General features: G+C 39.6%; 1 protein-coding gene across 4 annotated transcripts; it reads right to left on the bottom strand.

The window, feature by feature from the left end:
* Positions 1–6,742: 6,742 nt before the first annotated feature.
* Positions 6,743–12,915, bottom strand: rasgef1bb (RasGEF domain family, member 1Bb). 4 transcript variants are annotated; one of them, XR_004777093.2, is made up of 14 exons: positions 12,641–12,914; positions 11,490–11,675; positions 11,283–11,405; positions 10,751–10,888; positions 10,017–10,232; positions 9,576–9,650; positions 9,246–9,338; positions 8,836–8,938; positions 8,661–8,740; positions 8,460–8,555; positions 8,190–8,285; positions 7,902–8,025; positions 7,352–7,563; positions 6,743–7,248 (listed from the first exon to the last, which is right to left on the bottom strand). XR_004777093.2 is itself a non-coding variant. In XM_035535948.2 (14 exons), the coding sequence occupies exons 2-14, from the start codon at positions 11,664–11,666 to the stop codon at positions 7,227–7,229; spliced, it is 1,416 nt and encodes a 471-aa protein (XP_035391841.1). In that variant the 5' UTR covers positions 11,667–11,675; positions 12,641–12,914; the 3' UTR covers positions 6,743–7,226. The 4 variants fall into 4 exon arrangements, 3 of the variants coding, with proteins under 3 accessions (XP_035391841.1, XP_035391839.1, XP_081558899.1); XM_035535948.2 differs by having other exon boundaries at positions 7,491–7,563; XM_035535946.2 differs by having other exon boundaries at positions 7,382–7,563; positions 12,641–12,913.
* Positions 12,916–16,363: the final 3,448 nt, after the last annotated feature.

Below are 16,363 nucleotides of genomic sequence, written 5' to 3'. Positions count from 1 at the left end.
TTAATACTAGAAACGAGCGACAAGTGTGGAAAATCAAAGGGGGGAAGAGAAAACTAAACCATGGAATGGAACCAAAAAACACAAGACAGGGAAAATACTGAACACGGAACCCGTTAGGGACTGATCGTAATAGTAAGCCTTGGGTTTTCATGCCTGAATAGGCAGAAGTAAGGAACAGCATGTCACATCAACACAGCAATTTACAGACACACATGTAATGATAGTCTGATGATGCCTGCAAAGATTGAAACATTTATGACATCGTGAGTCTACAGTGCACAATAACCTATTTTGCACTTATTCACAGGCCTCTCCCTCTCACTCTGTATCTCATACACACACATCTACCTCTAGATTTCACCTAAACACTGCCCCACACACACCTCTGTAGCTTTCTTAAACATTGTCTCTCTCTCTCTGTTTCTCTCTCTCTCTCTTTCTCTCTCTCTCTCTCTCTCTCTCAAACAAACACACACACAAACTGACATTTGGCGTCTTACTTATTTATCATCTTGCAAATGTGTGTGGTCACAGAGCCTATAACATAACTAGAACTATATTCAATCTTTACATATACATATGTTTTCACTCTCTTAATTCACTCACAACTAAACTTCATACAATACTTCACAACTTTAATTTGAAGTGTGCTTGATATGTGTCCATGTTATTCAAATTCAACAGTTACTGTAATGCAATGTTCTTAACAGTAATTGGAAAGAACAAAGCTGTTTTGTGCCAAATTGACATGCTGGCAGATATTCAAACATCTAGCCAACTATAAGCAACACGGACCACTCAGTACAATAGCTATGTCATATTTATGTCACTCTTGGTAACTTTTCAGAGTGTTACAAAATGATAAGCTGAATTATGTACTAATTAGAAATCTTTTATTTATTTATTTATTTATTTATTTATTTATTTTTACAAAAAGAGTACAAATCTAAACTGCATGGCTCAACCTACAAGAGACTTCAAATACTTCTTCACAAAAACTTACTGAAGCCCTCCAGTAAGTCTGGTTTGTATGAATATATATGATACAGTGTAACAGTTAATAGACTTTAATGAAATACTATATAGAACAGCACAGTAATCAGGGCTACCCATGTGTACTTGCAGTCATATTATCATATAATTAATTCAGGCTATTACAGCAGCACAGTATGTTCTTATGTTTTTATACCATCACCAAAAACTAAACTCAGAAATTCACCACCGTTTCACATTAGACCCAACATGCCAGTTTGTGCATTGTAAACACTGTGACTTGGTTGCAAAGAGACAGGGGTTTTTCACAAAAACATTAACAGATGTGATATAATCAGACACATGCATTCAGCCTTTCACTCCATCCTGTCACAACTAACCAGTTGTAACATTAAGTGGAAGTTAATTGCATACAGTCATGGCCAAAGGTTTTGAGACTAGCAAATTTTGGTTTTCAGAAAGGTTGCTGCTCCAGTTTTTATGGTGACAATTTGCATTAACTCTAGATTGTGAAGAGTGATCAGATGAATTGCAAAGTCATTCCTTGCAATGAAAATGTATTTAATCACAAAAAATTACTCCATTCCAGCCCTACCACAAAATGGCCTGCTAACTTCATTTCATCAGTCTTCTCGTTAGCTCAGGAGAAAGTGTTAACGAAGACAAGGCAGCTGATATCACTCTGTCATGCTGATTAGAAGAGCAGACTGGTTGCTTTAAAAGGGTGGTGGTGGTTGTTGTTTTAGTCTGTTAACCATGGTTAACTCCAAGGAAACATGTGCAAACATCATTGCATTGCATCAAAAGGGCTGTACAGGCAAGGGTATTGCTGTTTGTAAGATAGCACCTATATCAACCATTTATTGACTCATCAAGAACTTCCAGGAGAGAGGTTCAATTGCAGTGAAGAAGGCTTTGGGGCACCCAAGAAAGTCAAGCGAGTGCCAGGACCATCTCCTAAAGAGGATGCAGCTACGGGATCAGGTCACCACCAGTGCAGAGCTTCCTCAGGAATCTCAGAAGGCAGGTGTGAGTGCATCTGCATGTACAGTGAAGCAAAGGCTTTTGGAAGATGGGTGGTGTCAAAAAGGGCAGCAAACAAGCCACTTCTCTCCAAGAAAAACATCAAGGACAGACTGACATTCTACATGCAGAAAGTATAGGGATTGGACTGCAGAGAACTGGCATAAAGTTATTTTCTCTGATGAAGCCCCCTTCTGACTGTTTGGGATATCTGGACAAATGATTGTCTGGAGAAAAATCAGTGTGCACTGCCATGAGCCCTGTGTCATGCATCGTGAGGTATCCTGAGACCATTCATGTGTGGGATTGCTTCTCATCCACGGGAGTGGGTTTGCTGAATATTTTGTTCAAGAACACTGCCATGAATAAGCAATGGTATCAAAACATCCTCCAAGAGCAACTTCTCCCAAAGATTCAGGGGCAATTTGGTGATGAACCATGCTTTTTCCAGCATGATGGAGCACCATGTCACAAGGCAAATGTGATAACTAAATGGCTCGTTAAACAAAACATTGAAATTGGTCCATGGACAGGAAACTCCTCAGATCTTAATCCCATTGAGAACCTGTGGTCAACCCTCAAAAAGAGGGTGGCCAAACAAATACAGAAACCAAGCACTGATTAGGCAAGAATAGGTTGTCATCAGTCAAGATTTTGCCCAGAAGCTGAAAATCTAGCATGCCAAAGTGAATTGCAGAAGTCTTAAAAAAGAAGAGTCAACACTACAAATATTAAATCTTTGCTAAAACTGGATGTATGTCAATAAACAGTTAACCTTATGAAATGGTTATAATTGTACTTCACTATACCATATAAACATCTGACAAAATGATCTAAAAAAAACAGGCAGTAAACTTTGTGAAAACAAATGTCAGTTTGGCCATGACTGTACATTGACACTAGTTCAAAAGCATCCACTACTTAAAATGTGATGCAACAAACAATAGAGCAGCATTGAACAGTTCAATTTTAGACCATCATAAAACAAAACTGTCACCAGCTTTTCACATTATATGCAAACTGTTATTGTATACATTTTAAAACCTTTAATGACTTGATGTAATGGTGAACTGTAAGGAGACTGACGTGTGTGGAGAAGAGTGAGGTTTATTAGGGGCAAATGCACAGTCAGCGTTGTTGTAACAGTCCAGGATCAAATGACCAACATGTAAAGTTCGAGAAGACATAATAAACTAAGCAAAACAAAAGTACACAATGTAAAACATGGGCTAGGATGTAACACACGGAGGTAAGGATCAACAAACAGCTAGAATTACAAACATGACAGAGGCATGGAATTCACAAAACAATGGTTAGCCTTGCATACACGGAGACTATGCTTACAAAACAGTGACTCTACTTACAATGAATAGCCAAGACACAGGCAGGGTTTAAATACATGACCTAATAAGAGTTAAACGAAACCTGAAATTGTCACTTGTAGCAATTTCTTCTTTGTTTTCTTCTTCTTCTTCTACTTCTACTTCTTCTTTTTCTCCCTTACAACAAATCATGCAGACCATAAATCCTACAGACATGAAACTTGGTCAATTGGTAGTAGTCCTTCTTGCTACTCAGGCTACTCGACATATAGTCGTAGATTTTCATTCATTCACATCAAATCAGATCATGAAATAATCTGTAGAGTCTGAAACTAAATAATTATGAAACAAAATTAATTTTTAACTACATGTGGCTGCAACACATTGATCAAATGGTTACCAGTATCACTTTTCTGAATTATATCACTGAAATGCTATTATAGTTTGCCTGATTTTGACCAAAATGGAAATATACATTCACACTATCATTTGAGGAAAATTGGAAAGTTGGAGGCAAATCCATTGATGGGAGGCTATACAATGCAGAATTACCTATTTTGCTTATAATCATAAGCCTTGAGTTTTCATACCTAAATGATCAAAAGTCAGGAAAGTAGTTCACACTAACAGTGACATTTACAAACATATATGTAATGATAGTCTGAGGTTGGCAGGCTGTGCAGTGCACAATTACCTGCTTTACCTTTAATCAAAGGCCTTGAGTTTAAATATCTAAATGGACAGAAGTCAAGAACAGTATGTCACATCAACAGAGAATTCTACAGACATACATGTAATGATAGTCTGATGTTACCTGCATATACTTTGCATATAATTGTGCAACTTTTCTGAGGGGCTCAGGAGGGATTTACAAATCGAGCTCGTCTGAAAGGGAGCATCAGGTAACCTTTCAGATTTCATTGAGCTGGCTAGCGCCATCAACAATTTGCAACCAAGACGACTGATTGGCCCTTGAGGGAGGTTCATTGACGCTTTCGTTTCCTAACTTTGTACATATGCTTTTATACTGAATATCAGCACAACTGTGATTGTCTTCAGCACTCTGCCTGTGGCTCTATGACTGAATCACACTCTTGCTGATATTCTGTATTAACAGTACTCTGTCTTGTGTGATATGCTTATTGGAACTGCTTATTTGGAACTGGCAGCATTGCTACAGGGGACACATTCTTTGACATAGAGAATGCATTCCACTTTTGTAGAAGACTCTGTACTACATGGGTGATGAGGTTGGCCTTGCCTCTGCTCTGACTCTCAGTCTGGTAGCAACAAGACAAGTATGAGCAATGAAGATGGCCATTCTCTGCACTGGGCAACATAGCGCCATGGCAAACAGAGCACTGACCAAGCAGTTCTGGATCCCTTGTACAGAAGAATTCTGATGGGAACACAGTTGTGTCCCATGTTGAAGCATCACAAACATGCCCACTCTGTGCCATTGCATCAGATCACGAGGAGAACAGTGCCATCGTCCAATCAGTGCCAATTTCCTCCCAGATTCCTGCTCTGGTCATGGCATGATCAGACATTGTGTCTTTTCCATTGGAAGCAGTATATTTGCCAGCACTTTCATTTAGTCCATTGCCTAGGCAACTAGTCTAGAGGTTTTGGTGCTCTTGAATGGAACTTTGCTCAACAAGAATCTCTTGTTCCTGAATCAGGGCTGCTTTCCAAGAACTCAGTGACCTTCCACAGATAAGAATACTCTCTTAAACACCTCTCAGCTGCCTAGAATGGGTGCCCCAAATATTGCATCTCTTTCCATATGAATCTGGCGCAGCACATGAGGTCCTACCACTCTGCAGAGCAGTTTTTGCACATTAATATATTTCTAAACCATATGAAGCTTTCACATGTACATTTGCATTGCAGCGGTATGAGGCATTTTTACTCTGTATTTCATTAATATCTATGAAGAGAATCAATGGCAGTTGTGCGTGGAGGATTATGGGTGCAAGCATGTTGCTCAAGAGAAGAGAGCATTGCAAAGTTGAAATTTTCTCAACTTTAATTATGCTGTACGGCAGCCAATAGGCACTGCCAATAGGCACTGACTGGTGCTTTTTGTCATGTTACATCAAGCAACCATCTGAAATGGGTGTTTTGACAAGATGGAGGAGAGGATTAACATTGGTTTGTCAGGCTTTCCTGTACTTTTCATCAAGAATCTGTATTAACACAAACTAAAAAATGAAGCATTCAAGGTGGTGTCCAAAGTACTTGGTGCTCCTGGTAGGTTTTAAAATTTATTTTATATTTATTTATTTGTAAAAGTTACACACTCAGCATTTAAAAAGGAATTTTACATAAGATGTTAATGCATGTGCGACTGGATAGTTAAGTAGCAGACCAGGTAAATATGTTAATTTGGTTAACATAGTCTTTAGGATGGTCCTCTTGTGTACAAATAAACTTTCTTGTGTTTATAGTGACATGCCCACAAGTAGCCACCAGGGGGTCAAACAAGCATTTCACTTTGCTGCAATGTAAATGACTTACCTTTCCAAATCTGGGGCAGATTTATTGATTTTTGGGCCCTAGATGGAAGAGTCAAAAGTCAAATTTATTTGTATAGTGCTTTTTACAACACGTGTTGTCACAAAGCACCTTTACAAATATATGGGTCCAGATTCCTTATGACCGAGCCACAGGTGACAATGGCAAGGAAAACCTCCCTGGGTGCAATTAAGGAAGAAACCTTGGGGGGGGCAAGACTTGAGAGAGAATCCATCCTCCATTGGGTAGCTCAGCGAACAGTCAGTCCATGCTATTACATTATTTATTGGCCACTTCATTGTAGATGTGGAGTCTCAGTTACTCCAGTGGGTCTAGAGTGGGTGAGCTGTTTCTGAGATGGCATCATCAGATGATCTACTGGCTGCATGAGTTCACATTATAATTCTCAAGCAGGGCTAGATGAAATTACGAAGGTCTGGTGTCCAGAGGAAGGGCTTTGGGAACCATAGCTTGCTTGGACGTATATAGTGAAGTCAGCCTCTGGGTTAACTTGGCCGTGGCCGGACCCATGGCAACTGGGTGTCGTGTTTGCTCACAGGTCCTTAAATGTCTTGCTCAGTAAAATGTGCTGCTTGTGGTGTTGACCTAGGAATTTTATCTGGGCTACCAAGGCTTCTGGGACATTACCTTCTGGCTCCATAGATGGTGAAGTCTTGTCACATAGAACAGTGTAGTGACCTGAGTGTGGTTAAATCAGTTTGGATCAGTTTATCAATTTGGTATAAAACTAAATATGAATACTACCATGCCTTAATATTTATGGCGTGAATTGGGGGGGGGGGGGGGGGGTCAGTCTGCTGATGTTTGCAAACATACATGTCTGTATACGCTTAGAGAAAAAAAAAGTACATACTGAACACACATGCTTTGAGACTGGTTAGACTTTTTTATATAACACATATTGTGTATAAACACAAATTGTGTCACCAAAAACATACAAAAACAATTATTTGAGATTATAACAAACTGTTCTGCAAATACAAAAACACCCCACTAGAAAGCTTACACTGCATAACAGAAGAGGTCGACCAGCGACACGCTCTTTGTACAACACAGGCTCACGATACACTTCACTAAGCTTATTTCAACTGTTTTTACATGAGGTACACAAGAGTATGTTTCCTTTAACATAATGATTTTTCTGTAATGAGAAACCAGTCTCTTTTGATGAGGGGAAAAACCCAAAATAAAAATTACGCAAAAGCCATGATTCAAACAAATGGTTTACAAACATTTACAAACATACAAACATCAGTGTGCAGCCATTCAGCTCCTGCATCAGGAGGCAGTCTTTCAGTTTACTGACTGTCCTGTTCATTCAAGGCCAGTTCAAATATCCAAAAGCAGTATTCACATCCTGCTAAGAGATGATCTGCAACACAGACAAAATACACCAAACACAGTAAGTCAGAGCGGTCTAAAAATGCAAAGGTTTTGTGAAAGAACCAAATTGAATTTTTATCCTCAGTTAATACCTCAAGTAATTGAAATTCTGAAATGCACACCTAAAGCGATCATCGGCATTGAGCTAATTAAAAAATGTTTCCGATGCACCAGTTTTGAGCCGAGACTTTTCTTTCTACGGTGCAGAATGTCTCTGGCGCTAGTGACCACCTGAGAGAGCGACGTGTGTCTCTCTCCACGCTGTTCTCAGGCCCCTCACTTTCATAGGAGGCCAGCTGAAGCTCTGAAACAGAAGCAGAAAGTCATTACCATTGCAAAAAAATAATTTTAAAAAACTACTAAGAAAAAGAAAATCACTAATCAAATAGTTATAGACAATTAAGAAAATGTTGAATCACGTAACTACAGAAAGAAATTGCTGGATTGAAAATCAATAATTAAAACTAAACAAATTTTTAATGAGTGATTAATCTGAGCTAATTAAAAAAATAAGAAAAAGAAAAGCGAATACAATTTATCCATCCAACTTTTCCTATTTTGCAGCATTCTTGTATAGAATCGTGCAATGAAACCAGTTAGCGCCGCAAATCTCTTAATGGAAGAAGATGATTGAACACTCACCATCTTCAGTGAAAATGGAGATACTGATGAGATACTGCAGAGTTGTTCTGTTCCTTTCAAATGGACAGATCACCTGCCTCCATGCTAGAAACTCGCTCACCTGCTTAGCCAGCTCCCAGAATTTCTGTCATTGAAACAGAAAACTTTAGAAACACGGCAATTGCCACAAAACATATAACTATAATGGTAACTACTATGTTCATTCTGTCCAACATGTCATCACCTCTAGCGTAATTCAGTATAAGCAGTATATTCAGACTTCTAAACCACTCTGGAGAGACAGCTTACCTCAAAGTTGATGTGCCCGTTGGGCAATCGGCTGGCACAGGCTTCATTAAGGAAGTAGATGTCCTTAATGAACAAGCTGAAGAACGGGATAACAATCTGAGGGCAGAAGTAATGTCGGAAGGAGATTAACAAATACATTTCAACAGAAAGACATACAGTAAAAGGTTACAGTATTCTCTTATAGGTAAGCATTCGTTTATTCAGTCCATCTCCTGAGTACGTGTGTTTGTGTGAGACATGGGGCATGGGAACAAGAGAGGGGTGCACCACCTTCTCTCTGGCAGTGTGAGCTGTGCTAGACCTCTGAGTGGCTCCCCGCAGTGCTGTGCGATAGTTGTAGAAGTTATTGGATGGGTCCATTTGATGCTACAATAGCAAACAGCAGCAAGCGTCTGTTTACAAACACTTCAAAGACCCTGAAATCCCTCCAGGTGAACATATTCGTGTGTCTGTTGTTGTACTACATTTTACCTCCAGGATCTCGAACTTGTCAGTGTTGACTTTACTCCAAGTCTTCTTCAGCCTGGCCACAGGGCTCATATTCATCCCAGCTGGAGTTAAAATCCAGAACGTTTAGTAAATCACATGAATAAGCCTATATAATGAATAACGCCATTTCTAAACATGTAATAAAGCATGCACTTACTGATAATGGCCATCATTGAATTGAAGTTGCCAATGTTAAAGCATTCTCGTGCCACGTCAATAAAGAATTCCAAGACACGGGCCCTGTGCTTCTTCTTCACTGGCTAAAAGATGCCCACAAGCACAACCACCAGAGGGCAGCATAGTGTTAATAATAGGATAAGGAGTAATACAGGAGATTTTTTGGAAAAGCTTTTTAAGTCCAAAAAGCAGTAAAATGTCAGCTTATTGTACAGTATCACTGTAACACAATAATGCAATTGATAACAAAAGCACTAAACAACAACATAAGCTGCAAAACAATTTCCAGCAAAATGCAGCTTTAAAAAAATACAATTTTAAAAAATGGTATTTGTTTATTCTATTCTTTAGATTATTTTTGCTCTAAGCATAGTCGAGACATTCTCTCACCAAGCAGATTTCAGTGGCCACCAGATAGCTCAGCCTGTTGAACCACTCAACGTATGCCTCCAGATTACTGGCTCGTCTTTTGCTGAACAAACTCTGCAAACAAAGTTTTCACATCAATTAGTTCCAAATCCCCCCCCCCCCACCCCCTCAAATTATGTTCAGTTATGGCAAACCAATTGTTTTCACACATTTAGCAACTGACTCTGCCTGGTACATTGGGTAATGTAGAAAGAATTTTAAAATAGTTCAGTGAGTCACTCATAACCCAACTGGCAAGCACTTCTGACGAAGGTGTCTTCGAAGTCTTAGTGTCCTGTGTAACACGCTCACCTTGCGGCTGCCAGAGGGTCTTTTCTGAACAAATGCTTGAATGAATTCTTCAGGGCCAATGTAACTGAGTCTCTCCTGCAGTTGAACACAATGCACTGATCAGCATTATTCAGACAGAAACTGATGTCTTCAGCAATCCCTGCAGAATCTCAACCACTGCTAGAAAGGCAGTAATTGTGTTTTCCTTACCACATTGATGAGATTATGGGGAGTGACCCAAATACTCAGTGCATCAGAACAAGAATTAACAGAATACATGTAATGATGTTATGTATTCAGGTTACAAAAAAAGGTAATTGCATTCAGTTAGAAAAAAAGACAATAATTAGATTACTGGGACATCATAACAATATGTTACTTACAAGCAGGATTCCATTAAACCACTGTAAAAACTATGATCACAAGAGGTTAAGTCACCTCTCCCCCACACCCTAAACTCACCATCTCGATGTGTGTAAGCTGCTGAGCGAGGACAAAGGGGTCATCACACACAGAGAGAACACACTCCTCCCTCCGCACAACATGCTGCTTGGCTTTCTGAGAAGCCGGTTTTTCTTGTGTGGCGGCAGGCGTCGCAATGGTCTCCTCATACTGTCCCAGGATGGTCATCTTGCGTAAAAGCCGCTGGATAAGCCTTTGCATGGCCCGCCGAGACAACTGCTCCACAACAGATGACACAGGAGAAAAGCCATCATGTGTTTGTTCACAGTCCTTTGCACCACGGCACGTGTGCTGACAGTTTAGGTCACTGGCCTGGTGAAAGCTCAAGGCACTGACAATCATCATCACACTGAACTCACAGTAAATCAGTTCCAGATCTAGTCCTACAGGACCAAAGAACTGTACAGGGGACTGTGGGTCCCTGTTTTAAATCTATTATCCTAATTTATTTTTGTTTCCTTGCTTTCTTTCACCAAAATTTATTGCAACCATTTGCCTCCCTGTTCACAGTTTTCATGTATCCAGTTCTGAGTGCCCCTCAAATGTCAGCACTCCAGCTGCACTCAGGCCCCTGATGCTTACGAAGCATGGCAAGAGAGACCCTGAATTCAGATAAAATGTATAGAATAAAAAGGAAAGGATATCATCAATTCCAATGAAGACTGGTGATAGCGTGATGAAGATGACATCAACCCCAGAAGCCAGTCAGTGATGGACAAGAGAGGGGCACTGACCTCATCTCCGAGGGCGAGACGGTGCGTCATCTCTTTCAAGCTACGCATCATACGTTCATCCCTGAAGTCATACGGAAACGTCTCCGTCCACTCTGTGAGAAGCTGTACAATTCTTGGAGCGATATCCCGGATCCGTTTCTGTTGACCGAAGAAGATGCATCATAACATCCTGCTATGCTTTATATATCACTGTTAAAGCAAACAATTTATGTTAAAATTTACAAGTCCACAATTCTGATCAAATCCAATCGAATTTTTAAAATGTAATCAGTGCATAACTATACTTATGAGTAAGTATAAACCTATAATGAAACTTGTATTTGTGTATATCATATTGATTTATAAATATTGATATATTCCTAACTTTATACAAGCTCCTTTACCTCCCCTGCACAAATGATTATTTATCATTTTCTTTTGGTTGTTTTTTTATTGTCTTTTTTTTATTGTCTCATGCTAAAAATAAAGTAAAACCATTTTTAAATGTGTGTCTGTTGGTATTATATGAATTTGAGTAGATAAGATTGCATACCTTATCAATCTGTGGGTCACCCACCCTGTGGTGCTCCACACACAAATAGCACACTCTGGACATGAGCTCAAATGGATGCAGGAAGAGACGTGAGCTAAGCAGAAAGGTGAAGATGTAGGACCTCTGAAAGTAAAACAAACAACATGCAATGCCTAGCTTTAACTAATGGCAGAAGGGTTAGTAGTATTTCCATGGAGATGTGCTTACATCAGGGTAATAGTCCACAGTGGGAACAAGGTGCTGTATAAGAGCCTCCAGTGACCCAGACACAAGGTTGTTGTTGTGGTAGAGTAGTCTGCACTCTTCCACCTGTTTGTAGTGAGTGCGAGTTCCACTGTAGGGGTTCGGGGTAAACTTGGCTGCAAATGGAGTCGTTTGAGGCATTTTCTGGTCCTGAGGAAGATGTTAACATCCTTTAATACACAACAGAAATGCTATCTGGCACTGCAAGTTTTTCTCTAAAGGCCCCCCATGTCCTGCACATGCTCTTAGCTCTCCAAACACTGTTATGGCATTAGAGTCAGTGAATATGCGGGTTAAAGGCCAGATCTCCTTGGTTTTAAACTATTCACTTGTGTGACTTGGATGACAATATGTATGAGGGCAGACAGAAGAGTAGATCCAAGGAGAGATTTGAATATTATCTCTCTTTGAGAAATAAGGAACAGTTAAATCTCTGTGTCTATTTTCCATAGTCAGAATGTCCATTTCTTTAATTGTAACTCTTTGTCAATTATTAACCATCATTGTTAACTTCATGACAAAACTTTGACGTTAGATGTCACTAGCTCCATTAGCTACCTCAACAAGTGTTGAAACCCACAGTAGACCTTCCCTTAATGACTCCTGACTCATCACTCCAGTTTGGAAATCAATGACAAACATATGCTTGAGGAGGAAAAACAACCCAAATGATCCCAACAAAAACAACATGGCTGAAGTCTTATCAAAACAAACAAACATATACATACATTATATATATATATATATATATATATATATATATATATATATATAATGTATACACATATACACACATACACACACACACACACACACACACACACACACACACACACACACAAATAAATAAATGAATAAATGCTAAAAGCAAGACTTTGCGAGTTAGAAGAGGGGCCTATTGGACACCCCTAACTAAATATGTAACCTTACTCAACATTAGAGTAGTCGCTTAGACACTTGGAGTGCTAGCTAGCTAACGTTAACTAACGAAGACTACTATTTCACGTGTTACGATAACGTTCATTACTAGGTTCGTTTAAACGTATATTTATCAGTAACTGCCCACCGATGAACAGATTATCACACTGATTACGGCCGGCACGTTGTAAACTTACCAATGAACCTCAGAAATGTGCATACAGGAAAGAACCTCGGCAATCGATTAGAAAATGCAAAAGTGTGCAAAAATATTTCCAATTGCTTTTTTAAAAAACACGTATTATTTTATTTTGAATCGCACTCAAATCGTGTTTAATCAAATCTTAGCTAATGCGCAATTCAACGCGTTCAGAAACTTTGATGTTCGGCAACTTCCATTGTTCGCCTTGAAGGTTAATTCAGTTTCGGTCCACGGGCAACTGCTATCGGATTCCAAGTAGAGCTTAGAGCGTTAATACAACTCTGTCCTCCCACAACAGAAATGGCCAATCATCGGCAACAACATGCAAGTTGAAATATCCAAGCGATCTTATTCGCCAGTTCCACGTCCATCAATGTTCAAAACTTTCAAAGGTTTGAAATGGCTAAAGAAAAGGGTGGATTATCTTGGCCCATGGTCTCAATTCACCGAAATATTTTGCTTCTTAGTCCAGTTCTATACTTTTTTATAAATACAACACCGTTACACATATTTATTGGTATCTAATTAATTATCCAATATTTATTCCAGTATTATTATAACAAGAAACATACTTCAGGGACAATTATTTAAAAGATGTTTCTTTCTAAACATTGCATATCTGAGGCAACCATTTTCAAATGAGATTTGAATTAGGCAAAAAAAAGTACAAACAATTTTTTGAGCTGGGTACTATAACTAAACCATGATACTGCAGTATGGCTCAAACACAGCCATATCACATTGTCAGTCAGCCCTTTTAGGCAAAGTGGTAATGAGCTAATCACAATATTTTCTATGGCTAGAACATCTGTGCAGTAAGATGCACCCAATTCATGGCAATTCATGGCAATTATCAAGGCCACAGGAGGGTTTATGGAGCACAATCCTGTCAAAATGTGCAGTAATCCTATAGCTGACAGATCACTTAAAGCCAACTCTCAGATCACTCAGATAAACCACTCTGCCAACGAAAATGCTATAAAGTATATATTGTGAGTTTCATTTTATTTGGGAGTTTCTAAAGCTTTGCCTGATGCCTTTCTGAATATAAAAATGTATAGTTCACACAGAGTGAAACACCATATTGCTTTTGCTGTGTTTTGGCGATCCAGGTACTTTTGGGTTCCTCTTAGTGCTGGTGAATTAGCTTTAGCAGGATGAAACAGCACCTGAAACACACTAACCAGCATAGACCAATAAGACATTTATGTTGGACTGTGTAATTTTTTTTCAGCAGGAAAGATCAGAATTATTACACCCATAATTACAGCCTATCAGACTAAGACTAGATTTTCTGGAGAACTGGAACAGACATTCATTGCTTATTTTTAAATTTTTATTATTATTCAATTCTCTCACTACTTATTTTTGCTCTTGTTTATAGTTGCCATTGTACTGTCAAATGTCGACCAGAGGAGGATGGGCCCCCCTTTGAGTCTTGGTTCCTCTCAAGGTTTCTTCCTCATGCTCTATGGATTTTTTCCTTGCCACTGTCGCCCTGGGCTTGCTCACTGGGGACTTGGACTCGGACATGTTTAAAGCTGCTTTGTAACAACGGTTGTTGTAAAAAGCGCTATATAAATAAATTTGACTTTGACATCAGTAGCCTGTAACTTGAGATTTTTAAGCGTTATTTGTGTGGTCGAATAGCTTTCTTCTTGGAACAGTGGGAGTTTTCATTATATAAACACTAAATTGTGTATCACAGAGGCTTTGGTAACTAATGCTGACATAGTCAGTGGGTGGAATGCATTTTAAGCGGAACCTCTTTAGCTCCCGCACAAGAATAATCCTTCCCTATGAGATTGTTACTGAACGGTACGAATCGCCCACATCAGCCAAGCGACACCTGAATGACGGTATATGCTTCCGGTAGGTCTTGAACTCGGTAATAGTCCTCGTGACTGTACTCTGGCCGGATCCCGCCCACCTTGTCCCGACCTCGAAGCCCTCGCGCCTCTGGAGTGATCCTGGAATAGAAGCGCTGCACTCTCCTTTAGCACTTCTCTAGCTAACACCCACACGCGCTCAGTCACCCAAGCGAAGCCCTACGGGGAATCCAATCGCTTGAATATCCATGTGATTATGTTGTTACAGACACCCAAGGTTGCATAACTGTAGCTAACTCGGTATGCACTTGCGAATACTTTTCTGTAAGTCTCTCTTGTAAGCTTGAAGATCTAGGTTAACAGTTTCGGACTGCAGTAGTGTAGTTCAAAAACACACATTTATTTATTGCTTCTCAAGTTCCAGCTTGAATGCACCTTGCTGTTTTAACGTATCCGTTACATTAATAGCCGAGCAGCTCATCCGGTTGTATATTGCATGCGCCCACAAAAACAAGACGCTAAAAATTCAAAATATTCACAACAGGGAAATTCCATCGTATAAAGCAAACAAAACCTGCAGGTTATTAGACGCGATCGTTATAGCATCTGTGGGGTCGACAATCGGCCAGCTGGGGAAAGGAGACACTGAGTCACTACTTTCCAGTAAAGCTGAGTCACACCCCTCTGTGTATCCCAGTGCTTAAGAGCGACGTTCCCCCTGCTAACAACTCAATCAAACCTCAAGTCTACTGCCTATAATCAGAGTCAGTGATGACTTTGCGCCATTTGCATCTGGGCGATTAAACTAAAGGTTTAACTGAACAGATTTAGCTGAACAACGTTACTATACTGGAATCTTTATAAAATACGATTTCCTGCAAATGCCGTTTTTTTTTCAGTGAGCAAAACTAACGATGATAAATGATAAATAAATGATAAATAGACACGCTCCATTTGAAGGTCGTTTCCAAAAAACGTGACAACCGTGATTCACCGTTATACTCTTGGTGACCTCACTTTAATCGTACATCTATTTCTTAATAATTAAATATTTTTGGATAGTATGCTTTTAAAATAAGCAAAATAATCATTATATAAGCCAATATGGTAATTCTATTTAAAAGTCATTGTTTGAAAAGCTTTTAGTGTTTATGTTTTGCTGTTGTTTTATAGGTTAAGGACACTGAAAGGACACAGACAGCAATGTTTAATCAACTCTCTGTTGGGGTTAATGTAACTGCATGATTTTGGCTATGTGACAGTAAGAGACTTGCTGCAGAGAGCACAAACACAGGTGGGGTAGAGGAGATGTGTGCAGTCTCACTGCATGTGCTGGAATGTGATGCAAACAGGTTGGACTGAAAGTTTCCCTCAGACATGCAACAGATGCCATAAAGGTCTAAAGCAAAACACTCTCATCCTAACTGTCCAGTCTGCCTCTGATCTAGCCAATGTTTACTGGATGTTTCTGTAGTAGACAATGTTATGGTAAAAGTATTATATTTTAATATTTTATGTCTAGCTTTACAAATAGATCTGTGTATTATATGTGTGAATGTTTGTAGGCTATATCTATGTATGTGTGTGTGTGTGTGTGTGTGTGTGTGTGTGTGTGTGTGTGTGTGTGTGTGTGTGCGCGCGCACACTCAAGGGAAAGGGAGTGGACGATAGTGCAAGGACTTAAACACAGACACACTCTTTGTGGGAACAATATGTACAGCTGGCTGGGAAAAACAACACAGAGGGGGGCACTTTCAGGAAGAGAGGGAAACTGGAGGAGAACACCCATACCAGACAGGAGCTTGTATTCCAACAACCTCTCTCTCTCTCTCTCTCTCTCTCTCTCTCTCTCTCTCTCTCTCTCTCTCTCTCTCTCTCACTCACTCTCT

This window comes from Electrophorus electricus, chromosome 19, assembly GCF_041902795.1.
Source record: "Electrophorus electricus isolate QZ-2024a chromosome 19, ASM4190279v1, whole genome shotgun sequence".
Classification (NCBI taxonomy): Eukaryota; Metazoa; Chordata; class Actinopteri; order Gymnotiformes; family Gymnotidae; genus Electrophorus; species Electrophorus electricus.
The sequence above is the reverse complement of the archived record's forward strand: the minus strand, read 5'-3'. Positions and strand labels throughout refer to the sequence as shown.